Here is a 21,166-nt window from a genome sequence, read left to right as displayed (position 1 = left end):
TGGAACAAAATATTTTCAGATGGGGGTCTAATACATAATTTTGGGTGGTCCTTGGCATGAACAAGTTTAAGCACCACTGATATTATAGCAACATACGTTTTCTTTTAAAAAAAAGCAGACATTTGTAGAATCCCCAGAAGCAATAAGATTTGAGTTAAAAATGCTTTAAAACAATATATATTCAAAGATTTTCACGAATTTTCAAAAATAGCAGATCTACAAGCTCATAGCGCGAGCTTGTAGATCTGCTATGATTGAATAGCCAAATAAATCTTAAAATGACACAAATTATGCTTTCCCGGTCTTAAGTAATGCAGATGTTTAACAATAATTTACCTCTTGAGAGCCTAAAATGAAAGGGTCCATTTGGTTTCATTTTACACTCTCAACAGTTAAAGATCTATAAGGGTCCATTGGTTACCAACTCTCCATCATTTATATGGGGACCACCTGGAACCCCCTCAAGCACCACTGGTGGTCCCCGGACCACTGGTTGAGAACCACTTGTTTAGAGGAATAGCAATGAGATTATGAAATGATGTCAGTGTATTATGGTGTATATTATTGATTTTTCAATATTAATACCACACTGTAGATTTGTTTTAACATGCATACATACATACATACTGTATGTTAAATGTATATTTCCGGCTTCTGTCATTTATCTTTCTATTCCCACAACAATATACAGAAAGAAATGGCATATTTTGGACATAGTTTGAATGGTGATTAATCATGATTAATTCATTTTTAAGCTGTGATTAATCTGATAAAAAAATTGTATCGTTTGAAAGCCCTAATAAAAACACATCATCATTGGTCTTCTAGATGTATTATATTACAAATAATCAGAAAAACATAAAATAGACGCTGACAACAGTGTTTAAGTTTTAATATGAGTTTATTGAGAGGCTGAATATGAACATTATGGGAGCTCTTTAAAGCACTGGTTCTCACACTTGTTCAAGTCAAGGACCCCCTACATTAATATGTATGTGGTTGTGGACCCCCATCTGTACATTTGTTGTGCCAGGGACCCCCAGAAGAGAAGATTTGTGTTAAAAAAAAAAATCAAAATTATTCAAAATGTTTCAATACTTTCACGATTTTTACAAAATGTTAAAAAATAGCAGATCTACAAGCTCGCAGTGCGGCACAAAGTGACGCTTGAATATCTGCAACTTATACAATATGGATAAAGTGGTTAAAATGATTGCCAGTGTTACATAGAATACACTCTATAAAGTAATGGTATCAGTCCCAGTGTTACATAGAATAGAGCAGAACACCACTGAATGTGTTGTGGTTGTATGAGGAGTTACCATAGACATTGTAGGAATTACCAGGTAAACGCATGTAAACTCTGTCTCCCTGCTCCAGCTCTAGGATCATTCCATTAGACACGTATATAGCACGGTTACCATTGTTCTTTGACCAGTTATTAATGAGGCGCTTGTCATTTTTATACATGAAGATGTCCACAGACTCTGAATCCCAAAAGCTACATGCAGTAAATCTGAACTGATAGACTCCTTTCAATGGTGCTGAGAAGATACCTGAGACAGAACACACACACACACACACACACACACACACACACACACCCCCACACACACACACACACACACACACACACACACACACACACACACACACACACACACACACACACACACACACACACATTGTGAATACTGTGTTAATAAACCCTCCTCTCATATTGTGTACATTAGTCAGTAGTTTCAACCAATATTTCATTCTTTGATCATGATGACACTTTTTAAAGATTCTTTAAAGATGTATTTAGATCAATGGTTCTCAAAGTGGGGTCCGGGGACCCCCAGGAGGTTCCAGGGGGTCCCCAGCAAAATGCGTTAATGTAGCGTACAATCATTTCATCCACTTTAACCTTTTATACTCTGGCTATTCAAAAATATCAGATCTACAAGCTCATAGCGCGTCACTTCGTGCCACGCTATGAGCTTGTAGATCTGATATTCTTTCTAAAATCTTGAACGTATAAGTGAAAGTTTTTTTATACTTATGTTTTAAGTGAACATTTGTAACATAAATCTTCTCTTCTGGGGGTCCCTGGCACAACATAAGTTCAGATGGGGGTCCAAGACCAAATATATATCAATGTGGGGGGGGGGGGGGGTCCTTGACATGATTTTTTTTTATTTAGATTGTACTGTAATGTATTTATGTCTGATAGTCTGTTATATAAGTTAATATGTAATGAGTTGGTGGTAAGTGATAGTGTAAAGTTAATTAACATAATGTAATTAGTTGGTGGTAAGTGATAGTGTAAAGTAAATTAACATAATGTAATGAGTTGGTGGTAAGTGATAGTGTAAAGTTAATTAACATAATGTAATCTCCACCTACCTGTAGGTGGATCGAATGCGTTGCCGATGTTAGTGTGAACGTTCTTGTAGATCAGAGTGGTTTCAGAACCAAATGTTCCACCGTCTCCACTACCCAAACCCACAGAGAAGGCCACCTTTGGTTTGTCTGTCAACACATCAACATTATAATATTGTTTAATATTATAAAAACGTATTGTTGCTGTCAGGAGGAAACCTTGTATGTCCAAAACCATTCCTTTTTCTTTTATTATTAATAACAAAAGTTTTTAAATAGTGAATATAGCAGATTTACAAGCTCAAAACGCGTTGTGATGTGTTGTGAGCTTGTAGATCTGCTATTTTCACCACTTTTAGTGTCGACACTCTTGTATGATGAAGTAGGGCGTTGATTTACGAAAAAACATAGAAAGTTCAAATATGGAGATAAAAGGTATCTGCCTGACAGCAACGATATATTATACTACTGTGTGTGTGTGTGTGTGTGTGTGTGTGCGTGTGTGCGCACAGTGGTAAGTAAAAGTATCAATATCACAATGTAGATATACTCCGTTACAAGTAAAAGTCTGGTGTTAAAAATGCACTTGAGTAAAAGTACAAAAGTATTGGTACATCAAAATGTACTTAAAGTACCAAAAGTAAAAGTACTCATTATGCAGAATGTCCCTTTTCAAGTTTCCAAAATGTATACAAATCTTTTGAAAATAGTCGATCTACAAGCTCACAATGCGTTGCAATGTGAAGTTGTGAGCTTGTAGATCTGTTATTTTCAAATCGCCGAAATATATATAGAGCTTAACACATCAGGTGCCAGCATTTTTTCATAACAACTTACGTTGGGTGCCAGAATTCTCCCCATTGACTGCGCTTTGCTGTTTAAAGCTCTAGATTCCACGAGGAGCAAATCCATGTAAAAAAAAACATCCATTCATGTTGCGCGATGACCCTGGCTACAGCCTGGAACGATAACATTTCACTCGCGAGTTACAATGGGGGGGGATCGTGCATCGCGCATGACCGGTTTTCCCCACCGGAAACAGATTCGGAGATATAGGTGTTTTAAAGAAGGAAATAGACAGGAAGTGGATGGGAGCCATGTTTTTGTTTCCGGTGATCTATCTGGCCTATCCTTCTCAAGATCACAATGGGTACTCCCAGAGCTGCTCTAGCCCCGCCCGTGTGGAGAAAAACGAAAAAAACAAAAAGACATATTTCACGGTCTGGACCGTGTTCGGCACCGGACCGCTACTCTGCGCAAACACGGTTCAGACCGTGTTTGGCACCCGATGTGTTAAGTGGTTAATATGTTTTGTGATAATAATCCAAATCTGAAAAGTAACTAGTAACTAAAGCTGTCAAATAATAATAGTGGAGTGAAAAGTATAATATTTGCTTCTGAGATGTAGTGGAGTAGAAGTAAAAGTATTTAATGCCAGTGTCTCCGTGTCTAAATGCATGCAAACTAATGTACTGTATGTCAGAGCTAGAGCTGAGCTGGCCTAATGTGATGAATAACATGTTAAAATCTATTCTAAAAGAGATTGGCAGACATACAGGATCAGAGAAATGTGGTCCATTGTTTTGTAGCCAGTAAAGTCAGGCTGATGCATTCTGTACAACATTCAGATGATGGACAGACTTTTGAGTAAGTGTACAGAGAGTTACAGTAGTCAAGGAGAAATAAAAGCATAAACTACTTTTTCAGATCTGGACATGGAAAATCTAAACAGACACTACATTACTTAATAGAAAGTTTCAAATACAGATCAGGATATTGCATTGCATTGCAAGCATAGTAAAGTATGGGGGGGGACAGCACTAGTGTATGAACATTATTTGTGAAAATTCAATACATCTCCAAAGAGGTTTGTAGTATTCACACGCCGAGATCATAACTTCAGCATGGTACAGGACGTAATATTTCATAAATCATATAAATATAATTTATGAATTATTACAATATATATATTGATATATACTGAAACTTACGTCACTGTAACAGTAACGTGAGTTCTTGTCAGACTTGCAATAAATATCCCAATAGTATTACTGTAAACAGAGAAAAAATGAATGACACACGCCTTCTTAATAAAAATAGTCTCAGAAATTTATTAATGAAAATAAATGCACAAAAATGATCGGAAATGCCACTGTATTTCGTTGTACGTCATAACTAGGTGATCTTTCATTCAACGTTTAATGACAGGCTGGTGCTGTCCTCAAAGGTCATGACTTAGACCTAGGTAGGTTTCCATCGTAGGCCATATTTTGAGGGAGGCCGGCATGTAATGCCATGCTCTCCATCAATATATGCTAACTACTAGGGAGCCAGTTAGATAATTTAGAACCAAAAAGAACGTATTAGTTCCCCCACTCAAATGAGGGCTTAAATGTTAGTAGATAAAGTGGAACCGAGGATATCATGTGGGGAAAGAATTGAACAGAAATTAACTACCACGCTGCCTGGAAAATTACGTTTCATGGAGCCCTCTAGGAAGGAAGAAGTCTACACATCCATACAGCATATCGTCAGATAGTTGCCATAATTTCATGTTTTAGACTCATACGACCTGGTTGATAGCCCTTTGGTGACAGTCTTTTTCCAGAGTCCAGTGAGAGGTCAAAATCTTTAGTCTCTGGGAGTCGAGACCTCCCAGAGTGCCGGAGTTGCAGAGGAGAGCGTCCCTGGGGGGGAAACTCTACCAGGGTCTTGGTGGGAGAGACAGTACGATGGGTCGTTGCCCCATACCTTCTCCCACCCCCCGGTTCCTCTGGGATCAGGTCATCATCTGGGTTGAGGAGTAGCAGAGAGCAGAAGCAGGAAGAGCGCTGGAGGGCTGGTGCAGGAGAAGAGAGAGAGAACGGGGTAGCCAGTTCTTTTCTATTGAGAGGGAGGGGTCTTCCTCCTCCTTGGCCCATTGGGGGGCGTGTTGGAGGTAGCTGGAGTGGCCACCTCCTTCCTACAATATGAAAACTAAAACTTCTCTGCTAACTTATCTTGGGGACTTCCTATTAACACATCTGGCTGGACATTTGGAATCACAATGAATTTAGAATCGTCTAGATACTAATCATGACAGCTTTATGTTAAAATAGGCAGCAGGTAAGCCTCGAAGTCTAATTTCCAAGAGAAGCATCACATTTAAAAACACCAAAGTTCATATTATTGTGGTAGTCATAAGACAGGACAATAATTATATATTTTAAAGTCGCCGAACATAACACACAAACAGTTTTATTCACATTTATGTCGCTCATTGTCTGCTCCGCCAGCTAGTGTGTGTGACACTGTGATGCCATCTCTCTCTTTCCTGAGTCCATTTCCTGCATGTCATAAATAACTTTGGGCTCCCCCCCTTCACTTCCAGAGTGGAGGGAAGCTGGAGACAGAGAGAGAGTGGCTTGGTGTGTAATCGGAGCTCAGGCTGGCAAACTGCATTCCTTCTTCATCCTTATCTTTATGGCCCTGCAAGGGCCTCGCCTCAGAGTCCCAGGGGTCGCTGAGGTGACACGGTGGTCAGACGTCCGCAGTTACTCTGGCCCTGTGAGCTTGTGGGGAGAGAACCTGATTTGTCTTTAATATCCAAAAATGCACGTATCCGCATAAGTCCAATTTTGGGGGACGGCCTTGCGTTCATATCACTACAGACCCCCCTGTTCATGGTTGCTGGATCCTTGATGTCATCAAGGGTTCATCAGTCTATGAAGAAAAAGAAGAACAGCAGGGCAAAAACCCAAAAATTGGACACGGCCCAGAGACTTTCCGGCCTCTGTGATCGGTAATCATCTTAACATGTCATTATGGCAACACTACTAAAGTCACACATTCGCGACATACACACCAAGGTTGAAAAGCGCAGAGGTGAAAAGAAAATAGGGTGCTTAGACCATAGTATAGGGGTCTCTATACCCATTTCTGGTATACCTTTTTACTTCCTCTATTCAGAGTACAGGCTGCTTTGAGTGGTGAGCAGCTGGTTTAAGGGCCATGATAATAGGGGACACACACAAGGGGTAGCATGCAGTCAGAGTGGCTCTTTGTGAAAGTGAGCCTACTTCTATGAGTTTTTTCCTGAAGGAAAAAAAATTAAAAAAAAAAAACACAAACAAAACGGCTCTTATCCCATTCCTAATATTGTGTGGGAGAGAGTTTTTGGTTTTTAATACCCTATTGGTATTTGTCTTGGATCTATGTAGAAAAACAGACAAGCAACAAAATAAAATAAAACAAAAGAAACCTTGAAAGTATTATTGAACTCATCAAATGAGTCCTAACACTTGACTTGTCATGCAAGGATGGTCTTCTCTGAATGTCTAAATGATGTTGTTAGTTTCCGATCCGATTAGTGTTCAGCAACCTTTAGTAGCTGTGACTTATATAGCACATTTTCACTTGTTTAGGGAGAGGTCGGAGATTTTGTTTCAGTGTGTTAACTGCAACCCTACCACAGTAAAGAACTACAAACATGGTGACCTCTACTTAGTTACCTAAAGTAAATATGTCTATTTGGGCACCATGCTGTCATGGCTTTTGAGCCTTGGTCCATTGTCAACTAGGTTTAGTTAGACCATAACTTACACGTGTTCTTGGGGTCACCCTGGGGTTACCTCAAGCTATCATTAGATAGGCTGACATGAGCACCTGGTGCCAGCATTCAGCACTGCTGTCCCTGAATTGTGTCAACAGACTTGGTCAACAGTTGGCAATCTTAGGGTGATATCATTGTTTATGACTGACCCCCCTTATGAGGAGTTGAGTAGTCAGCAAGGCTTGTCGCAGTGATTGATCAGCGCCGCATTATAATGTCACACCTGAAATTGCCAAGTTTTGAATCACATAAGGGTTGGGGTCTGTGAAGTGGCTTAGCATAGCGAGCCACGAGGTAGACTATATGGGCGGGAAATCGAGTTCCAGCGGTCAGGGTGTCTGTGTAGACATGGTGGGCCCATTGAGGGCCCCAAGTGTATTTAGTAAAAGCAAATGGCACGGGCTTCAGGAGCCACGTGGAAAATGTCAAATGTGCTTAATCTATTCGAGCTGCAACCATTCATTAAGCTTTTGACCCATAAGGAGAAGAGCTTTATTGACAGGAGCCACAAAAGAAATTATAGTAGCACTAATGCATGGGTCCAATTTTAATTGGACATAGTAACACTTTGATTACACCTGGTACCCTTAGCATAGGTCGTCAGTATCATTGACAGCGCCTAGTCCTAGGAAAAACAGTTTGTAACAGTGTAAATAGTAGATTATAGGTACGTTTTTAGTTACAATTGATTATGAAAATAAATTCAATCCATTATAAAACTACATAGCCGAGAGTTTCTTACAACCGTCAAACTTAATGTGTCGTTTTTAAAGGAGAAAGAAAAACTTTTCAACACCGCATGGGCCTGAAGTTGAATCAAGCAGTTAACTATTAACACCTATGGGTTTTGGGTGACTACTATATTGGTTTGTATGGGGCGGTTTCATACACGTTTGAAGTGTGCTTTCTCATACCACGCGTGCAAACCATATGCCCGCCCTACAATTACAAGATATAGCAGACCACATAAGTTATTGATTTTTAGGCAGTGCCCAAAAATATATCACACAACTCCAACACTTATAAGTTCCGTCCGGGGACCTATAGACTTGCATAAACCAAAAGGTAATAGGAATTGTTTAAACGACCCCGATGATCATGGTTAGTTCAGCCGCAGTGGTTTACATGAGTTTAAAGAATACGCCTATCATTAAATGACCCAGAGGTGTGTCCTGGTTAGATAGCCATCATGGGGCGGTAGGCTTACGTCACTCCTGTGTGGAAATATAGTACAAGCGTCAACCTCATGTCTGTTGCTATGACTACTAGTCATGCGTCATGGGCAGGACTGGTTTCTGGGAGGGTGCATTGCGCGCCTCACACAGAAACATGGCCCATACGTCTCATGACATGACCTTTTGAAATAGACAAAAATTGTTTCGCACAGGTTGCTTGTAATGCACACAAAATTAAGGGTCCCCCCTACAGCATTTGGCTAGGGTAGGACACAAAACTAGAAGGAGTGGTACATGCAGCAAAAACTGGTGAAGTACTAGTGGAATTGTACTTAGTAGGCCGTGTGAAGATGAGACAAGGTTTCCCTGATAATTATTTTGAGGTGTTTAGCTTTGTTCGAGACCTAAAAATTTAAGAGGGATTATTAGTCCCAGGTTCCTTAGTTTAGTTTATTTTATTTTTTTAAATAAACGTTTATTTGGTTCGAATAGTAAAGTATCTTTGATTGAGAGAAAAGTCTTTGAAGGTTCCTTTGGGTTTTCCCCAAAATAACCGAGATTCAAAAGAGAAAACAAAATTTTTAAATTTGGAAAAACTAATCAGAGAGAAGTGAAATTTATGCGAAAAAAAAAAAAATCTAGTTTGAAAAATTAATTCCAATTCCAAATTTTTTTTTTTATAAACCTTAACTAAATTCAATCTCCAAAAATTAATCCCAAAAAAAAATTAATAAAAAAAAAAAATTCAAATTTTTCTTTTTTTTATTAAACTTTAAATAATTTTAACCAATTATAAAAACTTCAGAATAAACGTGAACAATCTGCAAAGTATCTTTGGCGACCGAAACGTTGAAAAACTGACGGTATTATAACCGAAAATACTTTGCAACTGTCAAGATTTATTGTGTTGTTTCAAAAAGTAAAAAAAAATATATAATCTGTTTCCAAATTCGAACTAAGATTAGCTTTCCGAATCAAGCAGTTAACTTATTAACCCTTTACTTTAAAACGAGCTCAAATTTTAACTCAGAAAATTACTATGGTCCGTTGGGTTTGGATCCACCAGGCTCTGTCTGTGAGTTGTCAATGAAATGACCCAGATGAAACTTTTGTCACCCCGGTTTTGTTTGTCAAACTCACAGTCAAACTCTCGCCGATTCGAACGCACCATTTATAGCTAAACCTCTAAAAACAACACTGGATCCCAGTCTGTCTTCACACAACGTCACGTCACCACCACAGATCTTTATCTCAAGTGAATGTCTCACTGGAGCTCAACTGTAGTGGGGGAAGGAGTTCTTAGCTCCACAAAGCCGTTGCACGTGCTGTGACGTTATAAACGGGAGGGGCGTGTTGACGTAATTCAAAATGGCGCTAACTGAAATGTCACGGAAGGACCAGACCGCAGTCGCCAGGCTGTACATGCCTGCTGGGTTTGTGTTGAAAACACGGCTTTCCTTCCGGACAGCAATTTTGCACTCAAAGTTAGATTACGGGTCAGTTTGAAGAGGACAGCATTTGGCTAGGGTAGGACGCGCATTGGTTTCCCATGCGGTCTGTCTATCAAACCGTGACGCGACCTTGATTGTGGGGAATCTGACTATACTGCGGTGTAGGGAGGTGCTAAGATACGGTTAGCGCTAACCATATGAGACCTCATACACTCACAAAGTATAGTAGGTCACCGTTATGTAATTTGTAAATTTTGTTGTGATTTTTGGCGGAGACAAAACCCATGTCTATATATATAGCTCCCACAACTGTATCACCATCATCTGTCCGGGGGAAACTAGCAGATCAAAACTGCTCGTCCCCCCCATAGGAAAGCACAGAGGAGACACCTGTAGCGTTGGGGCCAGGGTCTGTAGGCGCTTTGAAGACATTTGTTTCACTTAAGAGCATGCAACCTTGCAGCTACTCTTTAGTTACTCACAGAGTATCATTCTTGACTGATACACAAACACAGGTAAACTACGTCCCTTGAACTATGGCTGCTTATAAAAATTGCCATACCAACTGTTCTGGCTGTTACAGAGTATAGGGCATGACTCTATTTCTCTTGTGACAGGAGGGGACTTCTTATAGCTCCAGTTGTACAGGTCGGTTGAAGCAACCTGATCTCTACACCTTTTTGAAACGGTGGAGTCATGGCTCTCAACTCAACTCAATACAGCCCACCTAGTCTTTTCTCAGTGCATTAATCACCTCGTGCTGGACAAATGTCTTTGTTTGGGCACTCTCCCTTCTTTTTTTTTTTCGGAGTGGTCACAACAAACAAAATTGGTGCCTCAATATATACTGCATGGGCCGGCAACGTAAACACTGTATCACTGAGAGGATACTCTAGCGTATACGGAATTATATTGAATGATCGTGATACTGTTATTGGATTTTAAACACTTGAGAGCTTGGTGAGTATGACTAGGTTGCAAAAATTGCGTACGAGTGGCATACAATCAAATACTTTTAGTTAATTTAAGTATGCAGTAGCAGTGTGCAGTGACATTGTTTTCTCATTTAACTGGGAGTAAACAGGATTGAAGTGAAATGTAATTTCAGTCCAATCTTCCCAGAGAATTCAGAAGCCCGGATTAACCGGAACAAATAGCATGGAACTACTCTCATACACACTTAGGACTATGGGCCTAGTTCCGAATGGTAGTATAAAAGAAACTGGGTTTCTTAGGGAAAAAGGCAAAATGTTCGAGCTTACTCAAAACAAGCACTATTTTGATCAGGATTTTGCCAAACTTTGACCTATACCATTGTTTTGTCCTTAATTTGAATTGAGGCGGAAACATTAAACCAATTATACTTAGGCTCCCATCAAATCATGGTGAAATTAGCAGTGGTCACCTACATTCCTTTCTTTAAAGTCCCTTTTGAACTTGCAAGGCCTCACAGCATGGCACTGGAGGTAAAATAATAGGTGCTGTAATTTCTCAAACCGGGTTACATCCGGTACTTATAGTTATTCTGTCTCTTCTTCGTAATATACCTACATATGGGATAACATATGCCAGTATACCACTTTGAAGATAAGAAAACTGGGCTTACATATGTACCCTCTAGTCATCCTGTCTCCTCTTCGTAATACCCTTACATATGTTATCCCATATGCAAGTACATTACGCTGAAGACAAGAACACTGGGGCCACACACGTAACCTTTAGTTTTAATCGTCTGGTAACAGACTCTCATCATTTAATAGCCTAAGATTGTTTCCTAAATAGACGAACATAACTTTGAAATCATCAGGATAAAAATTTGAGGACTTAAAGTACATTAAAATTTGAATCCTTATTCGAAAAGTTAAAAATGTTAACAGCAATTTAGCATGTAATTGTTTAAAATCTTCAAAAAAAATTAATTATCACCATAAAATGATGACTTCACGTTGAAATCCAATTCGATTCAGTCAGAGTTTTGTCATAATTAAACCATCGTATGTAGTTGTTCTCTTAACAATCAACAAATCATGGCTTTGGATCGACAGAATAAGAATCATGAATTCAAAATCAAATTAAGTGAACTCATAGGTAAAATTTGGAATAATCAAACAATCACACCAAGTCTTTGCATGTCGTTCATTTCAGAATTTTGGCTCATTTGAAAGCCAGGTAGCCACTGTAGGCTAGTATAAATCAAAGTTTGCGGCGGAGATTAATTGAGATAAATTGGGAACTTGAATAGAATTTATTCAATAAAAGTTCCTATGCTTGTCTTAATTTTAGGAGTAAGTCAACAACATTTAAATTGATCGGTACACCTCTCAGTCCTAGTACTCTACAAACAAGTATCACAGTATCACAATATTCAACAGACATGTTTATGTTGAGCCCAAGCAGGGAGGAGGAGGAGGGGTGATTTCTTGCCATTCTGTCCACGCCTGGATAAACATTTGGGTTGGAAGCTACAAAGCTGAGTGGCAGGGCCCTCACATGAAGGTTGTAAAACTTCCCCCCCAATCCATGTTGGATTCAGTTAGAAAAACACCAGAGCAAGACATTTGGAGTGTGACAACAAACACCCACTACCTCCAAAAATAGTAGCCTAATGCTACCCAAATGCACTTTGCTGGAAAATATCTCATGACGGAGGGAGCCTTTTAATTCCCTTAGGTTAAAAGAGGGGACCTCCCTCACCGTCCAACGTGCTTACGTCACAGGGGGCTTACCTATTAGTCCATAAAATTCAAGAGGGCTGTTTACTCTTTGTCTTGAACTTTTATGAATGAATAGGTGTTTTATTGGAGCCATGTGACAGTGTCTGAGATTTCACCCTGTAGGCTCTTGTCAGCCGGTCAAGATGAAATCTGAGACACGCTCTGCAAGACATAGACAAGCCAAAACATTTCTAACGTCTCACCTCCTCTCTCTAGTCTCACAGAGCCCTATGGTTTTCAGCTGTCTGGTTTAATCAGAACCAGGCTACTGTCCTTTTTCTCAGAGAGAGAGGATACACCCCCACCTCCAGTAATCAAGTTACTCAGGGAAACAAAGACCCATAAACTTAGTTTCCTGGTTCAGTGGTCAGAACAGAATTTCCATTCCGCTCTGTGCCACTGGGGTTTGAAATTGGGAATCTGAGGATAGGAATAAAATAAAACCATTCCAAATCAAAAGTTTCAACCTGTTATTTTTTTCAAACACGGTCTGTAAGCTTTTAATGGGATTCTGCGAGGAGGAAGCGTCACAGTTGCTATCCTTTCAGTAATCCCCTCCTTTTAAGACAGTTAAAACTATCTAAAAGGTTTCCTAGAGACCATAACAGCTTTACTAAAGTTATAAATCTCAGTCCAGTTTAGACGTAATTTACACTTGGTTTTGCTTAGATTTTTGTTATCTGATAACTATCTTTCTCTTTTTATTCAAAAAAAGGCCATTGTAAATTAGTCAGGATTTAAAAGGGAAAGGCTCTTTCTAAGTAGCTAGTTTAAAAAGAATATTTTTCAACCTTTTGAGTGCCGGACTCACCTTAAAACATTTCTTAATTTGTTTCCCGGGGGGAAGACAAAAACTCTTTTTACTGTGTCTCCTTCGTTCTGCCGAACGCTTTTGAAACAGTTTTAAAAGGGCGGATCAACTTGCATTCAGCGGTTATCAGCAGCAACCCCTTTTATGCTTTTTTTTAAACTCAATATTTCCAAGAACTGCTTAAAAACAGTTCTTAAAAATCTTGAGGCTCTTACTTCTGCTCTTTACTCACACACTTATGGGCAACAAAAGTGCTACTGTCTATTCAACTCAGCTGTCGTCCGTCCACTGGGGACAGCAGACAGACTTGCTTCAGCACAGATATCCACAGTTATGATCAACTTAATTCACTAAAATTGATTACGAGAAAAAAAAGAAGAAAACAACAACAATAATTGGCCTATTATTATTCTTATTTTTACCAGAAAAAATTTTTTTTTTTCTTTTTTTTTTTCAAAAATATGATTTTTGATATCTCGGTGTTTACAGTACGTACAGTATTGGGATAAGAGTCTGCCTCACACGGGGCACCACCTGTAGTATTCACACGCCGAGATCATAACTTCAGCATGGTACAGGACGTAATATTTCATAAATCATATAAATATAATTTATGAATTATTACAATATATATATTGATATATACTGAAACTTACGTCACTGTAACAGTAACGTGAGTTCTTGTCAGACTTGCAATAAATATCCCAATAGTATTACTGTAAACAGAGAAAAAATGAATGACACACGCCTTCTTAATAAAAATAGTCTCAGAAATTTATTAATGAAAATAAATGCACAAAAATGATCGGAAATGCCACTGTATTTCGTTGTACGTCATAACTAGGTGATCTTTCATTCAACGTTTAATGACAGGCTGGTGCTGTCCTCAAAGGTCATGACTTAGACCTAGGTAGGTTTCCATCGTAGGCCATATTTTGAGGGAGGCCGGCATGTAATGCCATGCTCTCCATCAATATATGCTAACTACTAGGGAGCCAGTTAGATAATTTAGAACCAAAAAGAACGTATTAGTTCCCCCACTCAAATGAGGGCTTAAATGTTAGTAGATAAAGTGGAACCGAGGATATCATGTGGGGAAAGAATTGAACAGAAATTAACTACCACGCTGCCTGGAAAATTACGTTTCATGGAGCCCTCTAGGAAGGAAGAAGTCTACACATCCATACAGCATATCGTCAGATAGTTGCCATAATTTCATGTTTTAGACTCATACGACCTGGTTGATAGCCCTTTGGTGACAGTCTTTTTCCAGAGTCCAGTGAGAGGTCAAAATCTTTAGTCTCTGGGAGTCGAGACCTCCCAGAGTGCCGGAGTTGCAGAGGAGAGCGTCCCTGGGGGGGAAACTCTACCAGGGTCTTGGTGGGAGAGACAGTACGATGGGTCGTTGCCCCATACCTTCTCCCACCCCCCGGTTCCTCTGGGATCAGGTCATCATCTGGGTTGAGGAGTAGCAGAGAGCAGAAGCAGGAAGAGCGCTGGAGGGCTGGTGCAGGAGAAGAGAGAGAGAACGGGGTAGCCAGTTCTTTTCTATTGAGAGGGAGGGGTCTTCCTCCTCCTTGGCCCATTGGGGGGCGTGTTGGAGGTAGCTGGAGTGGCCACCTCCTTCCTACAATATGAAAACTAAAACTTCTCTGCTAACTTATCTTGGGGACTTCCTATTAACACATCTGGCTGGACATTTGGAATCACAATGAATTTAGAATCGTCTAGATACTAATCATGACAGCTTTATGTTAAAATAGGCAGCAGGTAAGCCTCGAAGTCTAATTTCCAAGAGAAGCATCACATTTAAAAACACCAAAGTTCATATTATTGTGGTAGTCATAAGACAGGACAATAATTATATATTTTAAAGTCGCCGAACATAACACACAAACAGTTTTATTCACATTTATGTCGCTCATTGTCTGCTCCGCCAGCTAGTGTGTGTGACACTGTGATGCCATCTCTCTCTTTCCTGAGTCCATTTCCTGCATGTCATAAATAACTTTGGGCTCCCCCCCTTCACTTCCAGAGTGGAGGGAAGCTGGAGACAGAGAGAGAGTGGCTTGGTGTGTAATCGGAGCTCAGGCTGGCAAACTGCATTCCTTCTTCATCCTTATCTTTATGGCCCTGCAAGGGCCTCGCCTCAGAGTCCCAGGGGTCGCTGAGGTGACACGGTGGTCAGACGTCCGCAGTTACTCTGGCCCTGTGAGCTTGTGGGGAGAGAACCTGATTTGTCTTTAATATCCAAAAATGCACGTATCCGCATAAGTCCAATTTTGGGGGACGGCCTTGCGTTCATATCACTACAGGTTTTTGAATGTTTTTATGTTTAATTTGCTGAACATACTTACTCCACAGTTTCTGCACTTTGTCCTCAGCAGCAGTCAGCTTGGTGGACAGCTGAGCATGGTGGGCTGAAATCAGATAAAACACTCATGCAGTTTTCCCATGTAGAAAGCTTAGTCACTCAAAAATACAGTAAATTATATCAAAACTAAATCTATTCTCAAGAGCTCAACTAAAGTAATTAACACCAAATTATTTAGTTTTTAAACACTGTCCTCTCCTAGCTGTATTCACTGAACTGCAGAAATTACCTTCACTTTCTACCTTCAAGTCTTGGATCAGGCCCTCACTGGTAGCCTGGTCACTGTTTTGTGCTGTTTTGTTTTAGTTTAGTTGTATGAAGTGTTGCATGGCTATTGACCAAAATAAACTATTACAACTACTATTACTGCTACTAAATTACACGATTCCCGAGTATAGGTGTCAGCTAGTCCGTCGTCACATTGCTCATCAAATCACATAATCAAAACAGCATCTATTTTCTGAGCTTAACTGAAGTAAACAACACCAAATAACTATTTTTTCAACACTACCCTCTCCTACATGCATTTACTACTAACACTTTTGTTGTTCAAATTACCTTCACTGTCTTTCTTCAAGTCCTTCACCTTGGTCTCACTGGCAGTGAGTCTGGTCTTCAGGTCGTCCACGTTGTTCTCACAAGCAGTGAGTCTGGTCTTAAGGTCGTCCACGTTGTTCTCACTAGCAGTGAGTCTGGTCTTCAGGTCGTCCACGTTGTCCTCACTAGCAGTGAGTCTGGTCTTGAGTTTCTTCACCTTGGTCTCACTGGTACACATTCTGGCTTTAAGGTCTTCCACCTTGTCCTCACTGGCAGTGAGTCTGGTCTTAAAGTTACTCAATTTAGCAGCCATGTCTGAAACATATCACAGAGAAAGTTACATGTTAAACAATTAAACATTGTAAACATACACAGTATCAGTCTGTACCAAAACAACTTATTTTAACTTATTTTTGCACAATAAGCATAAAGCATCTTGACTGTCCTTACCTGAATCCTGCACCCGGAGTTCAGTCACTAAGTTCCTCTGCTCCTTGGCTTCTGCCTCGCTGGCTGCCACCTTTTTCTCCATGAACTCCAACATTGCTCCCTGTTTTGACACGGTGAGTCCCAGGCTTTGCACCATGTCTCTCAGCTCCCTCAGCACAGTCCAGTAGTCAAGCATTGGGGGGGGACCTGGTCCAACATTGTCCCTCTCCGTAGCCGATTCACTCTTTCCTTGAGCCGCAGCCTTAATCGATTCAAAAGGATAAAACACAATAAAGCTAGAGAGCCTAATGCCATTGTGTTGCTTTGAGTGTAAGTGTGTGTAAACTGAGTGCCACATGTTGTGGGGTAGAGGGTGGGAGGTTTGTAGAGAGAAGTATTGATTATATTCTATAATATCCAAAGTACAAGACAACAGAAATAAGAATAACAGCATGGGTACAGTATGGAGCGAGCTAGAACTCAACTAATTTCTGGATATAATTAGGCCAAGCTGCTATTCAACCAGTCCTATATGGGTGACTTAAATTCGACTTAAGGCTTGCAGGTAATTACCTACAAGCAACACATATATAATACATATATAACCTATATAATAATAACTAGAAGAGTTTGCTCCACGGAGCAAAGGTCTCCGCCAGGCCGGGTTGCCTACCCAGGGACCGCAAACTTTGGATGTCAGTCATAGCCACTTGGAGTAGGATCGGAAAAATCTAACTAACTAGACCAGACCCGTCGGGGTATATGAGCACCCAAAATATGTGCTGTGTGGGTTATGCGCTGTGCACAGACAGTATATCAGAGATGGAAAGTGAATGTTGGTATAATTGCACACACACACACACGGCCGGACGGACTCGCGCGCGCGTCCCGTCGCCGTGTCCTGGACCCACAGTGAACACACACACACGAACCCACACAAACACACATATACACACACACACACACACACACACACACACACACACACACACACACACACACACACACACACATACACACACACACAGCCAGACCCGCGCGTCCCGTCGCATCGCGAACCCACACACACTCTCTCTCTCTCTCTCTGACCCCCAAAGTGGTCCACAGACCCGACGCACTGCTCCGCTGCGCTGTGCTCCATTGTATCAATGGCAATGAGTAAACAACAGTAAACAACCCACGCTAATGCTGTTAGCATCAACAGAGATAACATAGTGGTCTGGGGACTCCGTGGCCGCGCATGGCTGTGCACGTGTACGTGGCCGCACATGCATGCGCACGTGGCCAGGCATGGGCAGTAATGGGGAAAACTCGCTGTGTAGTTATACAGGTTCGGAAAAAGGCTATTTAAACGGCTCGAGTTTGGGAAAAGGTTAAAAATATGTTGCACGTTGTCTGCTTATGGTCAGACAACCAGGGCATACCGAGGGCATACCGGTCAGACAAAAGGAATGTGGTTTAGACAGGAGGGTAGAGGTTTGTAGAATTATAGTAGGATACATCTTGAGCACATTATCCTAAAGATAATGTGTAACAATTTGTGTAAGTTTTGGATAACATCTGTGTTATAGTAGCAAAAATGTGTTTTGAAGAAAATGCTAAATGCCGGAAAATGTAATCTTGCACAATCTGGCCCATATGGAGAGTGATGATCCAATTATGGAATCCATGGAAAACATACTTTTATTGTAACATATTTAACATACTTTTAATAGGAGTTTATCGGCCAAAACGCTATGTGGGCTGTTGTACAACAACGGCCCGGCGCCTGGACCACCTCAATCCGGCCCGCAACTTTCTCAAAGGAAAACAAAACGACCCACACAACAAAATATTTAAATGATAAAAGGCAGAAGATTTGGAGGCAAATTAATTCAACTCCATTCCAAATATTGGCAGATAATGATTACAATTTGAGTCCATCCATGCATTCCACTGATGCAGATAACTGTCTGTACTCACATGGTAAAGATCACATGTTTATACATGTGAAACAGTCTGTCTTGAGTCTATATTTAACATAATGCAATGGTGTCTCATCAATGACCTATGAAGTGGTGCATATAAGACACCTGGCAAGATGAAAATAGGCCAATTTAAAAGTTGAAAATGCATTGAGGTGAAAAAAGTGTGAATTTAATTTTTCGGCCCTGAATTGGCTCACTTTATTGAAGTCATTATGGCCCTCTGGAAAAAGATGTCTTCCCTTTAACTAAACACACCTATGGGCTTCACTCACCACTGTGTCTGGGAGACAGTGAAAGAGACAGGCGGGCGGGCGGACAGACAGACAGACTCTGAGCTCTCAATAAAAGCAATTCAGCGGTAGATAAAATGTTAATATTTAACCCAGTCACCCCCTGTACTTTCTGTAGGAAAGATACATGTAGTTTATACATAGTACATAGTAGTAGTATAGTATATAGTACAGTCTATACAGTTCATGTCTATACAACACAGTCTATACAGTCCATACAGGTTCATAGACCAACAATAGCCATTTCTTCACTCACAATATAAACAATGGCTTAAATCATCCCAAGCAATTATGACTGCAAACAACAATGCAAATATAATAATGCATCACAGTAAAGGGGATTTACTGTACAACTAAAGTCACTGGTGTTCACTTTATTCCATCGGTGGGTGGAAGCGATGCAAACATTCTTTTTTTGTGTATTTTACTATTTTGATATCAAAAGTCCATCAAATTAGATTTTTTTTTACTTCCTGTAAACGCAAACGTACTGCGTGATGACAAAGATCTAGGGTTCCCATTTTTTTCAGGCCAGGACACCCCAAAATAATCATATTTGAAATGGGGCACCCCCAAAATAATCATATTTGAAATGGGCACCCCAAAACAAAATAATGGGGGGGGGGGGGGAGCTTGTCATATATGCACAAGCACTTGGAATTGAAGGCATTACATTTAGTTTGACTCGGTTCCACAGATAAATATTGTGAAAATAGCTGATCTACAAGCCTGTAGATCGGCTATTTGCCTCTTTCTTATGTAATATTTGTAAATGTTTCCAATTTGGTATTAAAAAGGTCATAAAAGTCTTAATTATAACTTTATAAATGTGCAGATACCCTGTATACACTTATACTGTACTTTGGTTTTCAGCAGTGGCGTAATTTACATAGGGTTGCTGGGTTAAAACGCGCCCCCCCCCCCCCCAGAGATGAATTTTGGTCCCAGCACGCCCCTGGCCTTTATGGATATAAATACATCTTGATTCCATTCAGCTGTTTGATTCCCATAGCTGCACGTTCCTCCACTCGCACCTGATTTTAATTAGGGAGACATAATTGGTCTGCTACGTTCTTTATCCAACTCAAAATGGTGCATTACTTGTTTTAAACTCAAACAGTACATTCAAATATGTATCTGAAAATATTGGAGGTGAGGAATAAGCAATGCAGTACAGAAGTGCTGCAGCATTATTTTCTCCCCTGAGTCTCTCTCTGTCCCTCAGCTGCGCTCTGATCAGTGCAGTGTGTGTGAGTCCAGCGATCCCATAGCTCGGAGGGAACGGGACAGTCAGCTGACACTATGATTGGTTATCAAAACACACCCTCGTTTCTGAGCTAAACTTAGCAAAAACGTTAGTAATAAAGCCATTTCATGACGACTTTAATTCCGATTGGATAATCATATCATGATCAAGAGAATGGGTGATATTTTCGCGGAGCTAAAACAAAAAAAAATCTGTGTTCTCCTAACACAGAGGACCATTTCATGCAGAGGGACCCCTGGTCACGTGCCCAAAGTGCCCATATGTTAGATCCGGCCCTGGAGGTCGGGGTTCAATACCCAGCCGCTCGGCCGCTCACCGTCACATCGTGACTCGCTTGTGAGCTTGTAGATCTGCTATTTTCTAAAGATCTTGAAAAAAAGATCTTTGAACAATTTTGAATATTTTTGAAACATTTTAACAGCACCAATCTTGTACGGGGCACACAATAATTTCAGATGGTGGTTCGCGGCCAAATGCATATTAATTTGGGGGTCCATGACATGAAAAATTCTGAGTAACCCTGGTCTAGAGAATCGGTTCTCTACGACATAACGTCATGCTGCTGATGGTATACTGTCTGTCCTGGTGATATTATAACTATAATGCCACGACAAGAAAGTTACTGTAAACAATATAGTCTGGTAACAAATGAGAGAAAGATGATCATCTTACCATAAGAAACAATATAGTCTGGTAACAAATGAAAGAAAGATCATCATCTTAACATAAGAAACAATATAGTCTGGTAACAAATGAGAGAAAGATGATCATCTTAACATAAGAAACAATATAGTCTGGTAACAAATGAGAGAAAGATGATCATCTTACCATAATAAGAGCTTCAAGTTGAACCTGTTGATGATCAACTAACGTCTGGAGAGAAAATCACACGACAGGAAACCGCTGAAAGGAATGACCTTTGAACCTTTCTCCGTTCGTCAATGACACTGGTTCTCAAAGGCGGGTCCGGGGACCACCAGGGGTCCAAATGGACCCTTTAGAGGTCTGTAACTGTGAGAGTGTACAAATGGAACCAAATGGACCCATTTGGTTCCATTTGTACTAAAAAGGAAAATTTTGTACTAAAAAGAAACTAAAAAGGTTGAGAATAACTAAACTAGACTAAACTGGAAACCCAGTCTACACTGTAAAATAATCACGGGTCCATTTGGTTCCATTTGTACACTCTCAGAGTT

General features: G+C 40.3%; 2 protein-coding genes across 3 annotated transcripts in view; one reads left to right on the top strand and one right to left on the bottom strand.

Moving 5' to 3' along the window:
- The window catches only part of LOC308079437 (liprin-beta-1-like), a 68,718-nt gene that overhangs the window by 41,118 nt on the left and 6,434 nt on the right, over positions 1-21,166 (top strand). The gene's annotated exons all lie outside the window — the stretch shown is intronic.
- LOC308079179 (uncharacterized protein) lies at positions 1,267-20,940 on the bottom strand (the record flags this gene model as incomplete). The annotated part of the gene is made up of 6 exons (XM_080420559.1): positions 20,803-20,940; positions 16,468-16,709; positions 16,039-16,332; positions 15,464-15,526; positions 2,389-2,514; positions 1,267-1,556 (listed from the first exon to the last, which is right to left on the bottom strand). Coding segments are annotated over exons 1-6 (1,017 nt in total). The 5' UTR covers positions 20,805-20,940.

The sequence above is a fragment of the Gymnoscopelus braueri genome (genome assembly GCF_963280865.1).
Source record: "Gymnoscopelus braueri genome assembly, chromosome: 23".
Classification (NCBI taxonomy): Eukaryota; Metazoa; Chordata; class Actinopteri; order Myctophiformes; family Myctophidae; genus Gymnoscopelus; species Gymnoscopelus braueri.
The sequence above is the reverse complement of the archived record's forward strand: the minus strand, read 5'-3'. Positions and strand labels throughout refer to the sequence as shown.